Source organism: Amblyomma mixtum, chromosome 3 (genome assembly GCF_055824585.1).
Source record: "Amblyomma mixtum isolate Tamu chromosome 3, ASM5582458v1, whole genome shotgun sequence".
NCBI lineage: Eukaryota > Metazoa > Arthropoda > Arachnida > Ixodida > Ixodidae > Amblyomma > Amblyomma mixtum.
The window spans coordinates 240,381,379-240,403,116 of NC_143014.1; the positions used below are offsets into that span (position 1 = coordinate 240,381,379).

Below are 21,738 nucleotides of genomic sequence, written 5' to 3' on the forward strand. Positions count from 1 at the left end.
ATTTTTTAGAAAGTGTATCAATGAGGTTCTTACTAGTCGAATGCATTTCCCAGCACAAATATGAACTCGCTGGTGGGAATGATATTTCAAGTTTGCTGGCAGGGAATTATGAAACCGTCGCTTCTTTTGTCCGCAGTTCAACGTACTGAGCATCCAGTTCAGCGAGAAGAGGCAAAACCGCTGTTATCTTAATTGCTTTCTTAATTGGCAAGTCACAATCCCACGAGGATGTAAGGAGCTGCATGTGTAAAAAAAGAAACTAAATTGATATGCAAATTTGTTCCTCTAGTGAAAATTCGAACTTTGCATTATTTAACCAGCTTGCTTGCAATGGCCGTCGCTTTCCCGGAGGAGCGGTAGGTAGTGCAAGAGAAAACTTCTGGTTAGTGTCTTTACTTCCAGTAACAAGGCATGTGTGAATAGTGATTTTTTGGTTTGAGGCAAATTCGAAGCAAGTAGTAATTTTCTTCAGATAATTTTGAAGCGAATATTTTGAATACTTCTGGCACATAAAAAAAAGTTTGAACGCCGCAATAAGCATTTTCAGAATCGTGTAACACAAGACTATTAATGAAAAAAGGGTGAGTGCATTGAAGCTTTGTCAAACTCATTGAAGTTGTGTCGACTTCAGCAAAAATTTCAATCAAAAAATTGCGGGAATCAACCTGTATGCAGAGTCAATGTATTTGTTAGTTGTAAGACCTATCTATGAGACCCCCGACTGCTGGTCTTAATTACGATTGCGTCGTTGCGCAGCTGTTGCTTTTAAGCGACAGCTCGATGAACACCCGCTAGGCGTACCACACGCCCAACAACCAGCACCCCGAGTCACGTGTAGGGAAGGGGCACCCATCTTCATGTGCCTCCTCCCGTTGGTGCTTGCACCACCACACTGGATTCGCGGTGCTGGTACGGTGAACCGAAACCACACGAAGCAAGAGTTCCAGAAATGTTATTCACTTGAGATGAATACTTCTAGATTCCGAATACAAACATTTGGATTGAATCAAATATTTTGCTATTTGACCAAATATTCAAAATTACTGTATATTCGCACATGCCTACCACTAGCCTCCAGAGTATGTATAGCTTCTTGCCGGTACCCAAAGCTATGGGACCATTTGCAGATTGGTTTGCCACCTGATGTGCTAGTCAGCCAGTATGCATGCGATTGTGAAAGGCATGGAAGCTGCGCTGTGTTATTGCTGTTGATATCCATATGCCTCAGCTGCTGGCCTCGCAATTGTGTTGTTACGTGTCTGTTGATTTGAGGTGCGCTCGCCATGATGGCAGCAAAGAATCGTCGAGAGCAATGAGGAGTAACGCAGAAGCAGATGTGAGCGTCACTTCAGGCATCTGTAGAAATTCTGCTTTTTCCATTTTCGCAAGCGTGAGTCAGGTGCGCATTAGTCGCGTAATTACGGTATACAACCTGTGCCAGCAGGTACCCCCTGATTTTCGAATCAGTACTACAAGGTTTCGTCTGGCCTCGTGCTTGGCATCTGTAGGGTTAGCCATGTTAGCCATGACACACTTTGGTCACACTGCCTTGGCATCATTAGAATCAAATCAATGAAATCACTGCGCTGGCAGGTGGCTGTTTGAAATGCGGCCACCAATGATGCTTGTGGCCCAAGTTGTTCTCCCAATTCAGTAAAAAAAAATAATAATAATTATGCCAGCTTCTTGTTATAGTGCTTTGCAAGAAGCGCTCCCTGCATGTTACTGTGTTGTTTGCTGGATTGTTGCATGCACACGTGGTAAGCACAGAGGAAATGGTAGTGCGAGCATTTCACACGTTTTCACAACAGTTTAAAGGGCACATGTTTTGATTCCTGTATGTAAACGATGCAAAGGTCTGTGAACTTCTATATCTTTATGGAGAGTCACTATTTTCATTGCACTGTCGCCTGTTGACTGTTTGCACTGTGGTCGTCCTAGCTCGTCTGTTGCCATCCTTCGTGCAGGTGTGAGTGGAAACGGCTGAGAAACAAGTACCTAGCTCTGCAGAAAGCCACAATGGCACAAATCAAGCGCTCGCTGCTGCTGCCGCCATCGGGGGGCACACCGTTGTCCTCCCCGAGCCACACACTTGGCTCTCCAGCCCACTCGGTGACAGTGGATGACACTGACAGTGCTCTCCCTAGCTCAGAGTGCACTGAGAGTGGCCAAGGGAATGAGGAACTGTGTGAGAAGGAGGCACCAGCCCCAGTATTGCAGTTCCAGCCCGGGGTCATTGTCAAGATGCTGACCGAGAAGCCGGTCTCCAACACATCAGAGTTCAAGGTGCCTGTTCCTCTTATTTTTAGTTATTCCATAGGATGTTCTCACTGCGTTCAAAATAATTGGACAAACAGAGCGCTTTTGGAGAGATTTTGGAAGAACATAATACTCTGAACCATTTTGTTGTAATTGACTCACTGCGGCTAGAATGAAATTCTAAAGTGTCATTGCAAAGTGACCAGAGTGGTTCCAAGAAAAATCATCTATGGAATTTTGATGTGAATTTACAGTGACATGGAATTAGCCTGAAAACAACTGTGTAGGGTCATTGCAAATGTTTTTTCAAGCACTGAGTGGAGTTTTGAGTGGAGGTCAGGGTAGAAGACTCTAGAGGCTGTCTTACTTGTTTAGTCTTGCCAAGCAGTGTTTACCAACAAGCAGTGGATGAATCTGATGATTGGTCATGGCAAACCAAACCCTTTTATTGATACTGTGATCAGGTAGACACAGTTGGGTATGTGGCACTGATGAAGACATTGAAAGCAGTCTTCAGAGGTGTCAATAAAAGGAGGCTTCTGGCCCTTACTCAAGCATAGGTTGTCGAGAGTCTCGAGTGGCAGGGCTGAGCCTGCACATCACAGATGGCTCATCACTGGTTGCGGAGTAATGTATTGTGAGCATAAAACAGTGGTGTGCAGCTGTAAATAAATATCATCAGTCTCAAACAGATTAGTGTGAATACATATCTTGTGCTTCAGCCTGGGGATTTGGTTCATTTCATGGTACAATGAGAACACTTCTGCGTGCTACTAGAAAAAAAAAGTAAGTGCTTTCACATATTCACTCCATAACAGTCCCCCCTCGTAGTTATTAAGTGCAAACACCACATTTACACATATATAAGGCACAACAAATATAATGGAGGGGGGGGGGGGGGGGGGGAGTTTGAGGCTGCACGAAAATAAAAAGTTAAAAAAAAAAAACTCAGCCGGTTCAAGCTAACTAGTACAGCGAAGGACATGGGAAAAAAAAAGGTGCAGAAAATACAGAAGCAATAGATGAAGCAGTAGACGAGACAAAAGGCACTTTTGACTGCTCCAAAAGCTGCTCTAAAGTAGCCTCGGCTACTCACATCAGTGCTTGCAGCTCGTGAGTCTTGGGGCGAAGGTCACTATAGCTATATTTAGCTGCGAGGAAAAAAAAATCACTAGATTATGGCTGGGCCTTGTGGGACCTGTATTATAAAAAGTATATTATGCTTGTTTGTTTATTTGTTTGGAACATACTGCAGTCTAAGAAGACCAAGCAGGTGGGAAGATACAGATAAAAATATGTGTTACTAATGCTTAGGGAAGCATAGTTGAAACGTGCGCTTGGTTACTGAAAAGCCGTTACTAAAAATGACAGCAATTTATCAAGTGCAGAAGAAGAATACATTCAACAAGACAAAAATTTCTCTGATCAGATTTCCACACACAAAAAAATAATAAATGATGAACAGTAAGAGCATCAAATATGGAACTGCACTTGCACAAGAAGATTAGAAAAGTGTCGCAGTGAAATGTCACGCTAGTATCAGGATTGTAATACACTGGTCAAGCATACTCAAAGTTGTCTGTAGAAAAAAACCGCTGGGGGTAGGTTGTTACACTTGCTTATGGTGCGTGGAAAGAATGAATACTTAAACAAATTTTTCCGTGCGGCATATGGGAGTAAATTATGGACATGACGGTACGTGGAAGGACGCAACAAAAATGGCCTGACATAAGTGTTTGAGTTAAGATGTTCAGGCCTTTTGTAAATTGCAAACAAAAATTTGTCATGGGAAGTACAAATTTTTGGAAAGTACAAATGCCTAGATTCCTCTTCCATTTTAACAAAGCTCAGTAATATACAGATGGTAGAAGCCGGCAAAAAAGCGAGTTGTCTTAGATTCCTTCACGACAGTCTTTCCGGAAAAATAACTTGACCTTGCCAGAAACGAGGACAGTGCTCAGATAATCATGGCTATCCATTAGCCCCGATTTTTGCTTGCACAAACACATTTAACTATAGTTTCTTTTTACCCACAATCTTGGAATAGGATTCTTGGCCACCAAGCATTTTAGATCTAATGATTTCATAAAGAATTGCTGTGTCATATTTTATATCCTTAGTTTCCCCTGTAATGTTTTGCCTTGGCAAGGGGAATTATTTTTCGATGAAATTACATTCTTATCGTCTGCGAGAAGTGTTGTCTCTTAATGGTCTATAATTTTGTAAAATTTTTTTGTATTGTCATATTGCACAATTTTGTTTTTATATACTGTGTTGTACAAAGTCCCTCCTGCTTGGGCCAAAACATTGTGCAGTATCTCCAAATAAATATTGTGAATATTTATTGGTACGCTTATCTTTTACTAACCCGTGAGATCTGTATCGTCGAGATTCCACTGTAATGGGCACTTTTATTGTCCTTTCTTTTTAAAGCCCTTTCTAACATGCAGTGATGCTGACCTACCCAGGTGCCATCACTAGATAATCACTGCTGGTGGCAAACTGTTGCGTGATTTGCTGAAAGCCTTGACTGTAGAATGCTTCCTTTTGTGTGTATTAGTAAAAGATCGCTCTGTGTTCCTTGATGATAAGCAGAGACAGTTGAGATTTTTTTAACAATGTGTACTTGTTGGGACCCACTTTTCTCTTTTTTCCTCAGCAGTTCTTGATAATGACATCATCATTTGTTTTGAGTTCATGAGAGCAATGAGCCCTGTAAATGTATCTGCTGGGGCACCTGTTTGCTTTTTGAGTAGCAAAATCCATGAAATAATTCTTTGTTGAGAGTGCAAGTGTATTTGGGAACTAGTGCTCTTTTTTTTTGCTTTTAATTTGTTTGTTTCTAAATGATTTATTTGCTTTTTAGACTGAGAACTTGAAAAAATTAGCAACTTTTTTTAATGCAAGATTTACTGCTGTTGTTGGAAATCATTGCTTGCCTTGTTGCCTTTTTTTTTCTTTTGTGCTACAGCTTTGGCAAGCGTCTGTACTCTTATATGGTGACATTGCGTGCTGAAAGAGTTGGGCTGTGTGTAATAAATTGCATTGTATGTTATGTGGGAACGTGCAGAGCAACATCCGGCAGCTGGCCAACGTGGCATATGTGGACGTCATGGAGGGAGACAGTGTCGCCTATGTACGCTGTGCTGATGCTGAAGGTGCCCGCCAGTTCATCGAGAACCAGAAGGAGTCCTTTTGTGGCTCCCTTTCCCTGCTTTCAGGTGCAGTGCCATGTCATTTTTGCTCCTTCTTTTTAAGTGTATAAATTGGTTAGAGGCACTGCTATGCGAGTGAAACTGAAGGAGGCTTCGCAGCGAGACTTGAGAAATCTCCACGCTAGGTTCTTCAAGCTGGGGATGTCAGAATGCTGGCCTGTTAGTAAAATTGTGACACGTTTGACATTGTACACCCACCACAGTGGCTTAGTGGCTTTGGCATTCGGCAGCTAATCCCAAGGTCGCGCAAGGGTTCGCTCTCAACCGAACCTCAGGTGGTCTAGATCGGAGCCCTCCATTACGGCGTCCTTTATAGCCCGTGTGTCTCTCCAACATGACAGTGGGCAATTTACAGTTTATGTTGGACATTACAGTTTTAATGTCAGTCTGAGTAATGGAAAAATAAGCTGTAGTTGCTTCACTCAGAGTATTGACATGTCATGTGATGTAAAGGAGCTAACCTTCTTTGTGTATGCCACAAAGCACCAAGCTGCTAACTGCTATGTGTTTTATGTCTTTTACAGCAGTAAAATGCATTTTTTGGTATCACAGGAACGGAAAACTAGGCGAATTGATATGAGTTAATGCTTAAAGCAGCGCAGAAAATGGGACAAAAGGGAGACGGGAGATGACACAGCGCTTTTGTCCTGTTTTCTGTGCTTCTTAAGCATGATTTTTTTTGTATTATGGTTTTCCTTACATATTGGCGTAAATATACTGCTGCCATCTAGTGTAAGAGTTCTTCTGATGGTTTGGAAATACTACCACTAGAAAAAATGCTTCTGGTCCTAGTGATAGCCATGGCTCAAATAATGATCAAAGCAACACTCTTTTTAAATAGAAATGAGCGGAAAGCAATTACTATAGTTATAATAAACATTTCTCAAACTGCCACACCTAGCCTGTGAAAGCTTCGACAATATGGGATGTAGCATCAACAGAGCGCACGAAAGGACACATTTGATGTGCTTTTGCTTCATTGCAGTTTGTTTTATTTGGCTTCCTCGGGTCCGCGCTTAAATATTCTCTGCCTTCATCTTATGGTTATATACTTTGGGTGACTGCTTGCCTGATTCAGTCAGAATTAATCAGAAATCTCCTCGCAGCAACAGCGGACCAAAAAAGTAACATTTCGGAGATAGTTTACCGGTAGCGTCGTCTCGTGTCCACCAGAGGAGTGAGCGCTTTCTTGTCCAGGGCAGGAATGAGCTTGCAAAGTTTCGCCCCACCCACACGTATGGCTTCCACGTATGATAGCGCACTGAAAGCACTGTTTTATCTTTCAGAGTCACCATGCATTCATGCAAGGCCAGCATAAACACCACATTTCTGGTCCTGGCTCTCTTAGCATCCTGTAGGGAAACTGCGATGGATTGCCAATGAGTGTGCACCTTTATCGTGCACACTTGGTTAGGTGGTCGCTCTTCAGAGTTGGAGTCGTAATCTGTGCTGCTCATGCTGTCACTTTCTCTTCTACTTTGTATTCATCAATGCTTGTCGCTCTGTGCACTGCCAGCCAGCTTGTCTGCGGCACTGCTAGGGCAGGCATGACTCCATTTCCGTCAGCTCGTAGCCCAGAGCGTGCCTAGTACGGTCCAGCGGCTGCTCGCAAAAAGTCAGCAAAACAGCCATCTGCCAAAAACCAACGGAAATGATTACCGTATACATATACTAGGGTAATTGCATCATAAGAATGCAAATGTGGTGCTTTCTCAGTATTTTCAGATTTTTTGTTCAGTATCCCTTTAACAACTTGTGGAGTGGTAGAAAATTTGGAGGAAAAAGGTTGTTCGCAACAATTTAATTGCAAGTATACACTTCGGTTCACCTTTATTTAAGGGTATGCAAATTGTGAGATACCAGCTCAAGTCAAACAGTGCTGAGCAGTACTGGGAAAAGTCAGATGTTGAATCGTATTTGACTACCTTATATTGCTAACTTGGAATATTCAAAAACTAAATTAAGCAGGTTGCAGACATGGTGTTGCCCCCCCCCCTCCTTCTATTTTTGTCTTAGCAGCAGACTAATTAAGGTCAGTCACTACTGTTAGTGATATTAAGCTAGAAGCATTTAGGACGTTCAGGACATCTTAAATCTGAGCTAGTGTTTGAGAAATTTGTGCGTGGCATTTCACTTGCTCACGGTCTGTGGGCACATCTTTTGCTCTTGCAGGAGTAAATTTCACTATACGTTAAAGCCTTGTTGATTTAGACTTCAAGGTAGTGCACTGCACGGGCTCGGGCTGGCCCGAAAGCCCGGGCCGGGCCGGGACATGATCTGTTTTGCCGGGCCTGGGCCGGGCCCGGGCCTGAAGTTGCGGGCCCGGGCCGGGCTCGGGCTTAAAGCTGCGGACGCTGCAGACCCTAGCCAGGCTTGGGTCCGTATAGAAACGGCTGGTGTCCGACTATTCAGCCACTATTGCAGAGTGAAGTACACAACTGTGGCATTGGAGCAGTGATACGGATGAGCTATGGGTTATAGTACACGGTGAGAAAAAAACCAAGCTTTATTCATTGACTTATTTATTTCCTTATTTCCACGCTGTGGTGGCTTAGTGGTCAAGGCGCTTGATTACTGAGCCAGGGTACCAGGGTTTTCTCCTAGCCTCGGCGGCCGCATTTCTATTTAGGCGCCAAGCATGACAGCCATGTACTTTGTAGTATCAATGCTCGTTGAAGAAACCCAGGTGGTCGAAATGATCCGGAGCCCTCTGCTTCGGTGTCTCTCACAGCTTGACTCCCCTTGGGCCCTTAAGCCCCAAAAACATAGCTTTTATTTCATAGCTATATTTTTCTCATGTGAGAAGATTCGTAAGCTAAAGCGCATTTAGTTTTCTTTTTGATCAGCTGACCGGAACGTTTTGTTAATGAAATAGCCAAAAAAGGTCTCGAGAGTTTGTAAATCTCATCTCATAACCACATCTATCCCTCCTCGCTTCTTCAGCCTGGTTGACATGACAAGTGTTTTGCCCTGTAAGTTATCACGTATGGTTTGGGCATTATCTTCTGCTCCACCAGTAAGAGTAAAATTCAGCCGCTCTTAATTGGCCTTTGATCGTTCGTCATCCCAAAACATACCTATACGCTATTAGAAATGCATTCGGGAAGGACATATTAGTTTAGGACGCTTACAGCCTTCAAAACACACATCGTGAAATACTCAAGCCTTTCATAGGTTTTCGGTTCTGCTGAAAGGCGACCAGTTCGGCTATGAGTCCAACCTGTGAGATCGCGTTCACTAAAAAAATGTCATACTACTGCTTGCTAGGCAGCTTTAATGTTTATACTTCGCGGGCGGCAAAATATAAGTGATTAAAATCATGGGGGAATGCAAAGTAGTCTATTATGCGCGTATGCAGCCCTTTTTATTTGGCTCTCGGAACTTCCGAGTTCATCTTTGCGCACCTACACGAGATCACTGTCCAAAAGAGGGCCTGCGAACACTACTCTTAATCAATTCCTTCTGGGTTAAAAAGAGCCAACTTTCTGCAAGCCAAACTGCGGTTTCCGAACCATTGTCGGCCAGTTTATTATCGGTCTAGTAGCGGTCTACTTGCTCAGAGTGAGCAGTATGCCTCAAGCGTTACTGTGAAACGGGCCGGGCCGGGCCCGGGCTGGGCTTCACTGCGGGATTCACGGGCCGGGCCGGGCTCGCTAGAGCGATAATTCAGCGGGCCTGGGCCGGGCCCGGGCTTGAAGCCGCGGGCCTGGGCCGGGCTCGGGCTCCAGGTCTCGGGCCCGGGCCGGGCTCGGGCCTCAGATTGAGGCCCGTGCAGTGCTCTACTTCAAGGGACCTGGGAAAATGTCCAAATTATCCAAAGGTTCGAATTAACGAATGGCCCACAACAACTGCTAGAAACTATTCAAATCATAGTAAATTTATTTGGCGAAAACTCTGGTGGTGGTTGTCTGCTTTTAAGAGGAGAACTGTGCAGCAACGACCATGTTTTGCAGTTTCGTCAAATGATTTACATCTTTACTGTGTGCACACTGTCGGGAATATTCATGTTGAACTTACAAGTGTAGACATGTGGGCTAGTTGGTGGTCCACAATTCTTTAAAATAGCGCAAAGACAGGGACACAGATAGAAGAGATATGTAGAACTGCATGTAGAACTGCCCCAAAATGGTAGGGTCTCCACGGCATTCACCATGATGTGGCGTGGCAGCAATTTAGCTTCCTCGCAGATGGTGTTGTCGTATGTAAAGAGGCTCCACCACACAAACTGCAAACAGCACATGATGATCGTGCAGTTTTGATGTACGGGAACAACCACGTTTACGGTAAAGAGAGAAACGTGTTAAGCCAGAAAGGCGAGATGCCTTCTGGTGAGAAAATGAAAAAAATCAGCAGCGTGCCAATTGCTGTCCAAAACTGCTCAAAGCTACTCGGCTGGCTGGCTGATGCACAGCCGGGCCTCCATCATCGCGGTCTGGAATGAAATCAAGAAAAATAAAGCCGAACTTTGTGGCCGCTCAATTTTTTGCCATCTAGATTCTCTGAACTTGGTCATGCCTGCTACTCTCTCTCTGACCTGAGATTTGACATGATGCAAGATATTTTGACAATCGCTCGCTGTGCCATTCATACCGTGACACGGCCTCTTGTCGGGAGCCTGTCCAAAGTAACTGGTGTGAGTGTAGCTGCACCCATATTAGTGAGCAGCTGATGCGATAGACTTACATGGCTGTTGGCCGGGACCACGTCGGAAGTCCGAATTATTCGAACTTCCGAATGAACGGGGGCAAATTAACAAGGTTTCGCTCTAATTGGCACATAGCATGGTCTGTGGTTAGGTGAGTGTAGAAGCGCATAACTTATGTGGCAACACGTTGCCGGCTGTGGTGGCAGGCTGTGATTGAGGAACAGGAGTCCGTCATTTTCTCAATGTAACACATGCAACTTCATTGTCTGCCTTGGAGAATGTATGTGCTTAGTGAACACTCCTACAGCTGAAACCGAGGTGATATTTAAAGCAATTATTTGCATCATATATTGTGGTGGTCTAACAACTCTTAAGAAGGAAATACTGTGTGGACGTCTTGTGCTGTACAAGTAGGGCTGTTAGTTTTCAGATACAAGCCACTTTTTTCTGATTCCTGCTCCCGGATGTATTAAGTTTTATAAAATCAGGTTAAACCCGATTTATATATGCAAACTGCTTTTTGGAAACATAATTTGCTACTACAAACAGCTGAGCCTATTTACAGCTTGCCAAACTGTTGGCATGCGAGTTTTGTAGCGGAAGGAAATATTGCTTGGCAAGTAAGGTATTTTTTCTGCACTCAATAGGTTTTGTGAAGGTAGGTGTGTAATGACACCCAATTCACTTGCAGGAGATGAGGAAAAGTCGTACTGGGACAAGATCAACCTGGACCGGGATACACGCCGCAGCCAGAAGACTAGGCAGAAGAAACGAGGTGTCGAAAAGGTGAGGCCACACTAGTGCAGCACAGAGCCAGATGTGAAGGAGCTCGGGCACCTTGCTTGCTAGTGTGCATTCTGGTATCTGTGTTGGCTGCCATCGTGCTGGCTTGGCTGGTAGCTTGGCCCACTGGAGAAGCTGGCACATTGAAGCCAAGGTGACCAGAATAATATGCAAGGTATTACCGTATAAACATGTAAGGGCCACGCCCTCTTTTCCTGAAGGAAATATTACAAAAAAGATCCGTGTAAGGGCCGCACCCGGACCCAAACTTTTCTCAACCCACACAGGAATAGCCTTCGAAATGCACACGTCGTGGCCTCTGCGATCAGTTCCCGATCACGCTTGATCACGGAGGCCACACATGCGCACAGGAGCTTCCTGGTGCCGTCCACAGATGGTGCCCGAGGCCGCTGGTCATCGTCAATTTTTTCCTGCGCCGCGAGCTCCTGCTATCCACATCGGCATAGAGAAAGGGATTCATAAAGAGCAGACACTCCCATAGGGCCCAGCGGCCCAATAACTGTAACGCACCAAGCGACTGCGTGAGCGATTTCCGGTTTCTGTTTCAGACATGTGCATTTTGAATGTTAGTATGCGCTGCGGCCTGCCGTGCCCTCATGTCGCTATATTTGTGTTCAGTATGGTCTCCTATTGCTTTCTATTTACTTTCGGTCCTGATGAAAAATTGCATTCCGGGTGCTCTTGACTGGCCACCAACGCAGCTGCACCACGGCCTTCATCAAACAGTGCCAATCCAGAAGACACTAGGTGCTTTGTGAAATGAACACTTATTTTGATGTTTATAAACCCAAAATCAGTACAGTAGCCGTCGCTATTTGGCACATTGCTAAGCTCATTCCACGCTTCTTGTGCGTCCATTGTTACAGCAACACGGCTCACAGCAGTGGTTGTCGCTACCACCGTGCACCGTCAGGTGAACAATGTAAATTACAAGCAGGTGTCATTCTGATAAACCTACATAAAAACTGTGCAAACAGGCTAAACATGTGAAAGCGGCGAAATTACGATCTAGGAAAACATGCTTTTACAAACCTCGTATGCGGAACATTTGTGCAAGATAGCTCCCAATGATTTACAAGCATTCCTCCGTTCCCCAACGTTATTCTCTGCACCCCAAAAGCTGTAAGTCCCATTCCACGGCCAACTGTGCATTTTACATATTTTACTTCACTATCAACAAATATCACTCGAATGGAGTTGTACACTGTTGGGGACCATAAAAAAACTTGTGTTCTCGCAAAACACTGGTGGCGCCACTTAGAGAGGGGGTACCAACTAATCCCTTATGCAGTTCCTGGGGCCAGATTTCACTGAATGTCCGCTTTTTATAAATTTCTTTCTCTATGATATTAGCATCAGTATCGCCAGCTCCAGCTTTTTGTGGCTGTCAAAGGCATGGGAGTTTCGGTAGTGTTTTAGTGTGTTAGTTCATCATTGTTGTGGCTTTCGTGTGCTGCCGCTGAGCGTTGCACTTCTAGCGCGATGGGCAAGCACCTTAATAGCTACGAGGGGGTACCCAAAAGAAATCGGAATTATTTTTTTTAACCCTTTCGCTGTCGGGTGTTTCTGCCCGTGTCGCACCCCCAGTGTCGCACACTTCCGGGATGATGGTCCCGCCGTTTCAACGTCAGAATCTGACAATGCGGAACTCGCCTCTTCCTCGGATGAGACGCTGTCAGACTCCGAATCCGAGCTCGGCTCGTATTTAGAATCTGAAGAGCCACCGCTCCAATGCGCAGAGGAAGGTCCCGCGCGGTCAGCCATATCCGAAAGTAACCGCGCGCACCGGGGGTGTGCTTTCAGTGGCCCGCAAAACGGAGAGAAATGGGACGCTGTGTAATAAAGATGAGAGAGGGAGATGGAAAAAGGCTAAAACAAAGTTGAGGGGCTTTGCTTTTGCTGCTGCCAGCCGCAAGCCAGGGTGCGACGAGAGAGCGAAAGCAGCGACCGAGTCATGTGTCAGTCTCTTTGACTCTGGGAGTGGCAACAGCGCGCACCCTTGAACTTGAAGCGCCGTAGCTCACACGCCGACAGAAGAAAAATAAAAACCTGCAAAACAGCGGCAGATGGCAGAACAACCCTTGGACCCATAACCACACGCACGGGTCATGATCCGGCGAACGCGGAGCGACCGCGCCACTCAGCAAAGAGGGAGGGGTGGGATGGCAGTCGCTCCGTACTCTTCTATACATGTACCAAAACAGTAAGGGGCGAAAATACGAACTTGTAGAAAGATTCAACAGATGGCACAGCTAGTCCAAGAGCGTCAGCTTTGCGCTCAAGCGCGAAATTTTGAACGCACGATAGAGAACGTACCGGTACGTCAGTGACACTGTGGGGGGGAAGCGCGAAAACGTACCGGTACGTCCGTGACAGTGAAAGGGTTAAACCGATTTATTCACATTTTAAGTACAGGGCTTCAATCTCCCTCAAAGTACTCTCCACTTGCACTAATACACTTGTCTAATCTTTCATTCCACTTTTCAAAACATTTTTTAAATTCATCTTTTGCGATGCTTGACAGCGCCTCCGTCGTTTTTTTCTTTACCTCTGCAACATCAGCAAAACGCTTTCCTTTCATGTGTTTTTTAATTCTGGGGAACAAAAAAAAATCACACGGGGCAAGGTCGGGTGAGTATGGGGGGTGAGGAACAGGGGTCATACCACTTTTGGTCAAATATTGTCGTACAGAGAAGGCTGTGTGAGAAGGGGCATTGCCATGGTGGAGAAACCAGTCGCCCGACTGCCACAAATCAGGCCGCTTCCGCCGCACACTGTTGCCCAATCTTTTCAAAACATCCAAGTGGAAAGCCTGGCTAACTGTCTGACCCTGCGGAACAAACTCTGAATGGACGACTCCTCTCACGTCAAAAAAACAAACCAGCATTGTTTTGAGGTTTGATTTCACCTGACGAGCTTTCTTGGGGCGAGGCAAACTGGGAGTTTTCCAGTGGCTTGATTGTTGCTTTGATTCAGGATTGTAAGCAAAGCACCAAGTTTCATCACCTGCGATAATTTTTGAAAAAAAAGTTTGGATCATTTCGGGACTCTTCTTTCAAAGCACAACATGCTTCCACACGACCTTGTTTTTGTTCAGGAGTCAGCAGTCGTGGCACGAATTTGGCAGCCACCTTTTTCATTCCCAAATCTTCTGTCAAAATTCGCTGCACTGAACTCCAAGTCACTCCCGACAGCTCCACAATTTCTTCAATCGTCCGTCTTCGATCTTCGTTGATGATTGTACGAATTTTTTAAACATTTTCTTGTGTTCGGGCCGTGGAAGGACGACCAGAACGAGGTTGATCATCAATTGACATTTCACCATTTTTGAAACGGGAAAACCACTCAAACACCTGACTTTTCCCCATAGCATCATCCTTGTACGCTGTTTTTAACATTTCAAAAGTTTCTGTTCCATTTTTTCCGAGCAGAAAGCAGAATTTCACCGCTGCATGCTGTTCACAAAAACCGGCCATTGAAAAAACGACACTTACAGAAAACAGTTATCACTGTAAACGCAGACGACACTAGTACGTCTGACCTTCAGCGGTGCCACTCGGCAGACTGACTCTGGAATGTTCACTCTCTGCGCTCCTAGCGGCAAAACACGGTACTACGAAAGCGCTGCCCACCAAAAAATTAGTCCGGTTTCTTTTGGGTACCCCCTCGTACATGGTTGGGGTTTTGCTCTCGAGCATGGCAAGCGTGCAGCGGGAAGGAAATTTCGCATTTTATACAAATTTGTTGGATAGTGTATACAACCTTGCCTAACACGTCCATTGTCAATGTCAATTATCCTTTTAACCTTCTCATGGAAAACTTCTTTTTGCAGTGGAAAATGAGCCTGCTAGCTCATTTAGATGTAATTTTTGAATGATCTTCCATGAGAAATGAGGAATTTATTATTATTATTGAAAAAGAATGTTCTAATTTTTTTTTTGGGGGGGGGGGGGGGGGGGGGGGTACGACTTCCATGTCCCAGCAGGCGTGTGGGTGAAGGTTAACCTTTAACAAGACATGTTGGAGAACATTGAAGCCTAGTTTGCCAGAGTTGCTAAACTGAAGAAACACTGGGGGAAGAAAGCCAGCGATTCACACTTCCTATAATGCTGATTAAAGTACCAATCAACACTAAAGTCATCTTGCAGGGGCAGCAAAAATTTCTGAAATCTATTTTTTGGTATGATATGGTCTAGAAAGTCCTTAATAAGCTTATCAAACAATTTACAACAGCGCAGGAGACAATGCACAAAATGAAGAAAAGACTACACAAGTGCTGCTCTTTCTTCGTTTTGTGCTTTGTCTTCTGTGCTGTTGTATAATGGATCATAACCAACTTGCCCAGCTTTCTCTTCTTTATCAAACAAGCAGTTTCAAAATTGTCAAGCACATTTTCAGGCTCTGCAAGAGCAAGATAAAGACTTTCTGCAGTGCCGCCGAAATGCTGGTATTAATACGCAGATGTCTTGGCATATGAAATGCCCATTTAGCCCTGCAGCATTTTATTTCTAGTTTGGAATGCTTCTTGAGAGATGTCAATACACTTCATTGGTGGGAAGCGAGCTTCCTGCTGTCTCTGTAGTGGCATAAGGTTGGTGGGAAATGCATTTCCCATGTCTCGTTAAGGGTTATAAAGCCATTAGAGTGAGCATATTGGTCTGTTTAAAACACAGTTGCAGTTCAAATGAGCCGCTATGAATCCCCGTCTCTGCTGCCGTTGTAAATATTATATATACCGACCTAATCTGTCGTGGCTCACAGTGTGCTTACCAGTTAAGGTGGCGGTTCCACTGCCGCCATCTTGCGAGTAGTTCATATTCTGCCACCAGGCTACGACACTGATCCATCACTGAGAAAGTGTCTACCCGTCTTGCCCCCAGCGACCCGAGACTGGTTTTGGTTGAGATGTTGAGATACGTGTCCGGTCCTTTCTTGACCCGTGCACCTGTGCTGCGTGAGGGTTCTTTTGTTGCTGCGCCTGCCTTCAGAGGATTACAAACGAACCATGGCAAGCCCGGCTGCTAGTCCTCGTCGTGCGTGGGGGGAGGTGTTGGCTGGGGTGGTTCCGCATGCTTCTTTCTCTGCCTGTCCCTTGCCAAAGCCAAAGAGAGTGGGGCGAGCCGGGGCAAAGAGGGTACCGTCTTTGTCCAAACGGCGTCAGAGGTGAGGTGATCCTTGTTTGGGATAAGGATGGCAGCACGGGAACAGAGGACCGTTTCCTTCTCTCTCTTGTTTAGCCTTGGCTAAATAGCCGCAGAAAGCTGTACCGTCGATGTTACTATCTGGAGGGCTTCCTTTGAGGGAATGTGCCATTTCGTTCTTGAGTTTTACGCGACTACAGACTTTCCTGTTTTCAATGTCGTGACATATATTAGTGGGAGCAAAGAAAAAGAAAAAAATAATGCTGCCCAGCCCGCATCGCAAAAGGCACAACGTCGACACAGTGGAAACTTGGGAGAGTTAGTGATAACTGTCGACATAATTGCACAGAGCAAATTAGTAAGTAAGCGAAAAGAGGAAGCGGACGCCAAAAATAAGGAAGGTGTGAAATAAAAAAAATTAATTATGTTTATGTCCCATGTATATATTTCTAGCGTTTTTTTTTTCAATGAACCTTATAGTTGAAATCGGTGCCTTTCTTGTGTCCTTCCTTCTGCCCTCGTCTTTTGCGCGTTCAATCACTTCGTCACTGTTGATGCATAGTAATATTAGTAGTAGTCGGAACACTCCTGGTCTAGAGTGTAACCTGCTAACTATAGCGCTGAAAAAAAATATATTTTTTTATCAAATGATATTGCATCTATGATAAGAAAACTATAACTTCGTCACTGTTGATGCATAGTAATATTAGTAGTAGTCGGAACACTCCTGGTCTAGAGTGTAACCTGCTAACTATAGCGCTGAAAAAAAATATATTTTTTTATCAAATGATATTGCATCTATGATAAGAAAACTATAACAAAGACAGCTATACAATTTAGTCAACGCTCAGCGTATGCCTGTCCAACCTTATAAACTATGGTTGGTAAAGAAAAAGGCAGAGAGAAGTGGGCAATTGTCAATTTCTGTTTACCCTTGAGATGAATCGACATTGCGCAAGAGACGTGAATTGCTATTGAGAGGGTTAGCACCGCAGGGTGTCGGAATGTGTTCACCTCAGAAGAAAATATTCGTCGTACATGCGGCGGCACCTTGCAACCAATTCCGATCAACTTAGACAGAATTTTGCCAAGGTTCACAAAAATGCAGTACAGATGCACACCATTCACGAGGCGGACTCAGACTAAACATTGTACGAAGAAAGGGGAGGGTGGGGGGGAGGTGTACAGGAATGCTGCCAAAAAAAAAGGGGGTCGGCTACAAAGCGATAGTTCTGTAGGCACTTAGGGCGACCCCCTCCCCTCTCTCGTTTGGACCCTCAACTGCGTGCTCTTATTCATTTTAGACGTACGTCTTTCTTGTATCCAGTTTGCATCATTAGGTTGCTTATTCCCTCCAGAATTTTCCATCGCGTGTTGAAATGTATATCTTTCTAACCTTGCGTCGATTTGCCTCGATTTGGTTGGGTCAAAGATTGAAAAAGTGCGCCCGCGTATGTGTGTGTGTATGCGTGCGTGTCCACGCGCGCGTACCTGGAAACTGTAGGAACAGCTGCTATTTTCACACCGTCTATTGTCAGGAAACTATAGCCTCGTTTACATGAACCCGACTTCGGCGGGTCGAGCCAGGAGATCGAGTTGAGCAAGGTCAGCCCAACTTGACTGCATGTTTACATGAACTCGATTTTAGCGAGTCGCGACCGGTTCAACAGCAGCGGCACCAAGCGTCGAACGGCGCAGCGGGAAAGGGCAGTGGCAGCCGGGAAGATTGCGGCATGCACGGCTGCCTCGCAGGCGCTACGGCGCAAGCGAATAACAGGTTCGCATTTATCACCCTCCTTCCACTAACCCTACTCAGACCGGTTTACGTGCTGTCTGCTGTTGGGGTCGAGTGAGTCAAACCACCCCCTGCAGCGGAGTTGACTGGACTCGCTCCCTCGACTCCCGGATCCGACTCGTTTACATGAACCCAGTAACCGGTTTTCAGCTCAAATCCTCCACTCAACCCGTCATGTAAACACCGCTTATAACGTGCTTGTAATCATTTTCCGAGAATTCCTTTTCCTGCGGCGCTAGTCTACCCCGCCTGCAGGAGGGGCGCGCAGCAAGGGGAGGGGGCGGTCCTTTGTGCCAGTTCCCGAAAAGGGGACTTCTCAGCACTATAGTCGGTTACAACAAAAGAACGAAGCGGCACACGCAACTCAGACGGAGCTCTCCAGCCAATCACGTCGATTTGTGTGGCTGTGCATGCAGCCAAGTCTGCGAAAGAGAACGAAGGAGTCGGCGCTTTGTCCCCGTGTCGCCAACGTGGATGTCCTTTGTTCGGGATAAGGCTAAAAGAATAATAACGCAAAAAGAAAGGAAGAGATTTTGCTGCCCCGGCATCCGCCATCATCTCTAGGAGCACCTGAGCAGGAGCAGGGGAAAAGACAGGGAGAAAGGCGAAGGTACTAGTAGGTGTGGTGCCCCCGTTAATTGTCTCAGCTGCACTGGCCACTAAAGGGGGAGGGGGGGGAGAGGGCTGGGCTGCTCACCTTTCGCATAGATCCGCGCGAGAGCGTCTTTTTCGCAAAAGCGCTGAATGCTACAGGTGGGGTCATATTCGGCAACAGACGGTCGTGGCAGCTTCAGTCTCCACTGCTGTCGCGGCGCACCTGTGGTGACCGAACAGAAAACTGTTCGGTCGACGCGCTTGGCTGGGCGGTCTCCTTTGATGGGCATGTGCTTCTTCGTTCTTGAGTTGTACCTGACTTATATACCACATGGATTCATTTCAGCGGTGGTCATGGCGCCCTCTGAACCACGGCATTCGTTTGAAAGAAGTGCGAGTCTAGTTCAGGAAAACTGCACCTGCTCCATGGTTAGTGCTGAAATAGTGCAGCTGCAGCCGCCATGGAAGCAGATGATGGTTTGCGGGTTGTGATAAACGGCGGAGACTCAAGTAACTTTCACTCGTCGACAAGCTAGAACGCTGCTCGAGTTCTCCAAAGAAACGGATCGAGGCTGGTTCATGGCAACATGTTATTGTGATGTGCTGTTTGAACATTTCTTCATGAGATACGAGATGTTGGCAGCCGCTGATGTAGGCTGTAAACAGCTGGCTGCAATTCACTGGCATCTCAAAGGCTAGCGACGACCAGGCTTGCACTCGACCATCCGTTTTGGAAGCAGACAGTGCCAAACTGCGCACAAAGTGCCGGAACTAGCGGTACACACCCGCCGCACCGCCGCTGCCGCAGAACTTTGCCGAACTGGTGCAGTGAGTGCAGGCGAATCGAGCGCTCGCCAACTTCCCCTCCACAGCGCTAGCCGGAACAACTAACAACCGGCAGCACGAAGCGAAAGCCTGTCTCTTTCCCTTTCCTGTCGCTTTAGCAATGCCAAAGCTGCCCTCGAAAAATGATACGACGCCCTGAATGCATGCATTCATGCATGCATTCAGGGCGTCGCATGCGTGCATGCATTCAGGAATGCATGCACGCATGCGCAGTAGCGCGCGGCGCAACTGTCGTAAACACGAGGTCACGCGTCGGAGAGGAGCGCACGCCGGCGGCGCCGGCAGCGAGGAGCTCGCACCGGCGGACCTGCGCCTCTCGTGACGTCACGCGGTTCTCGCGCTGCGCATAACAGGCGGCGCACACTCGCGCAAAACTCGGCTCTGACCCGCGTAGTGTGGCTTTACTAGCTTTACGCTACAAAACAATCCAGCAAAGCAATATGGCGGAAATCTGCTTGGAAGTTCGACACACACTACATAGGGCAAAAGTGAGGGAAACGTGCGAACATCGTAGAGGTATCGTTCCCTCTCGTGAACACCTCCTGATTGTAAATGTTTAGCAGCGCCACACTCGTTATTTTTTTGAACTGTGATTATTTAGTACACGTGCATGTGTGTAGATGGCGCTACTTACTACATTTATCTACATTTATCGCATGTCGCTGCGTTATTGCTATTATTGTTTGTATTCTGTGGGCTTCGTTCTTGGCAATTGTTACAAGTTGATTAAAAGAATGAGAGACCGACATTTTAAGAGTATATTCGCCAGAAAAAAAGAAGCCGCGGAACTTTTCAGGAGCTTGTGTCCTTCATGAGGAGAAGAAAAAAGGTAGCTAAAATCAACTAGACATTGCGCATTCCCCAAAAGCCGTAGAGTAAAGGCGATGCTTAGCCGCATAGAGCGAAGTATTAAGTTTCTTCACGCAAAATCTCAAAACTGCCACGCGCTGGTTACCTGAACAATTTTGCATTCCGTTTTTAACTATTTCGAAAAAACGCTAATTTTGATCAGGAATAACTTTTAAACTAAACAAGGCAGACGGATGAAATTTTCAGAATAGAAGGGCGATTAGACGATCTCAAATTGTACAAAAAGGCGCCGCAATGCAATGCATATCCCAAAAGTTATTGCAGATTACATTGTTCTGTTTTCTATGCTTTTCAAACGTGTGGCTAATAAACTAATCTATACACGTACTTCTAAATGCTTAAATATGTTGATTAGCATCCGATCTCAAAGTATCTCGAAAGATATTTCTCTAGGTGCAAGAGGTTTTTCACAATTTTGCATTTCCTGAGACAAGTTGAGCTCAACTGCCAGTTTTCATCTTTGCGTTTTCTTTTACAGTTGAAACAAATTTGCAGCTACCGTTAAACAAAATGCATCTTTTGAAAGCAGAGAAAAGTAGCTTTTCGGAGATATCTGAACCATACATATTTATGAAGCGAACGAGCGAGGTACAGTCGACGTACAAATATCACCAAAAATGGTTCCCGCTCACCGTCAGAGAGGGACCGCCACCTTAATGCATACCATTTTCACTCTCATCAAAGTGTCGGCTAGACAGGCAGCATTTCCAGCACCCGCTGGTCCAGAAAACATTTTCTACCTTTCTGTAGAGCGAGTAGTTCCGGAGAAAGGCAATTTTTCTGCCATGGAAATGCTGACACAGCGCAGAGTTGTACAGAAGCCAGAACACTGGCCAGCAGCCTCGCATTGAACCAGCTGCTTGATGCTGCCAGCCTTTATTGTTGGTACAATCAGGTGCTGCTACAACAAATGCCGCCTGTTCACATTACTGCATATCTGACAGTGTAATTGTGGCCTACAGGCCTTGTTGTACCGTTCGTTTTGAATCCCGGCCCGTTGCTTTTAAAACGCCAATTGCTTGTGTGAAAAAGGACCTCATTTCCCACACAGCACTAGATAAAGGTAGTCGTTAATGGTTGTTAACAAAAGTTTCAGGCTGCTGTAATGTGGTTTGTGACTGCATGAGACATCTTTTCATTCTTGAAGGAGAGATTTCATCATCCTGCTAGGCATTTGAATAGTCGAGTGTGAATGCAGATCCTTTGGCCACTTTTATCACGTGCTGGTTACCGAACGCATTTTTGCATTGATTTAACACAACTGTGCTGAGGCTTTTTCTTGGATTTATTCTTCTCAGGTCATGGCAAAGGCCCAGAAGATGATGGAGAAGAAGAACCTGCACATCCGTTTTGATGACCTCTGAGTTCACATCTCACCCTGGCAACACTCAAGCACGAGTACTGATGCCGAGTAGACTCCTTTGTTCAGTGCTGTAAATGAAAACCACTTTTAACGACTTGAAAGTTCACTAGGGGCTACACTCGAGCATTGTACGGGTATTGATGCCGAGTAAACCCTTTGGTCATTGCTGTAAATGAGAACCATGAAATAAAATGTAAAAAACTTTT

General features: G+C 45.6%; 1 protein-coding gene across 1 annotated transcript in view; it reads left to right on the plus strand.

Moving 5' to 3' along the window:
- Positions 1-21,738, plus strand: part of LOC149354138 (la-related protein 7-like) — a 38,702-nt gene extending 16,964 nt beyond the window's left edge. The window contains exons 7-10 of the mRNA XM_089583078.1: positions 1,968-2,286; positions 5,330-5,480; positions 10,811-10,905; positions 21,468-21,738. Coding sequence (XP_089439204.1) covers positions 1,968-2,286; positions 5,330-5,480; positions 10,811-10,905; positions 21,468-21,533 — 631 coding nt within the window. The 3' untranslated portion in view covers positions 21,534-21,738. The remainder of the gene's footprint in view (positions 1-1,967; positions 2,287-5,329; positions 5,481-10,810; positions 10,906-21,467) is intronic.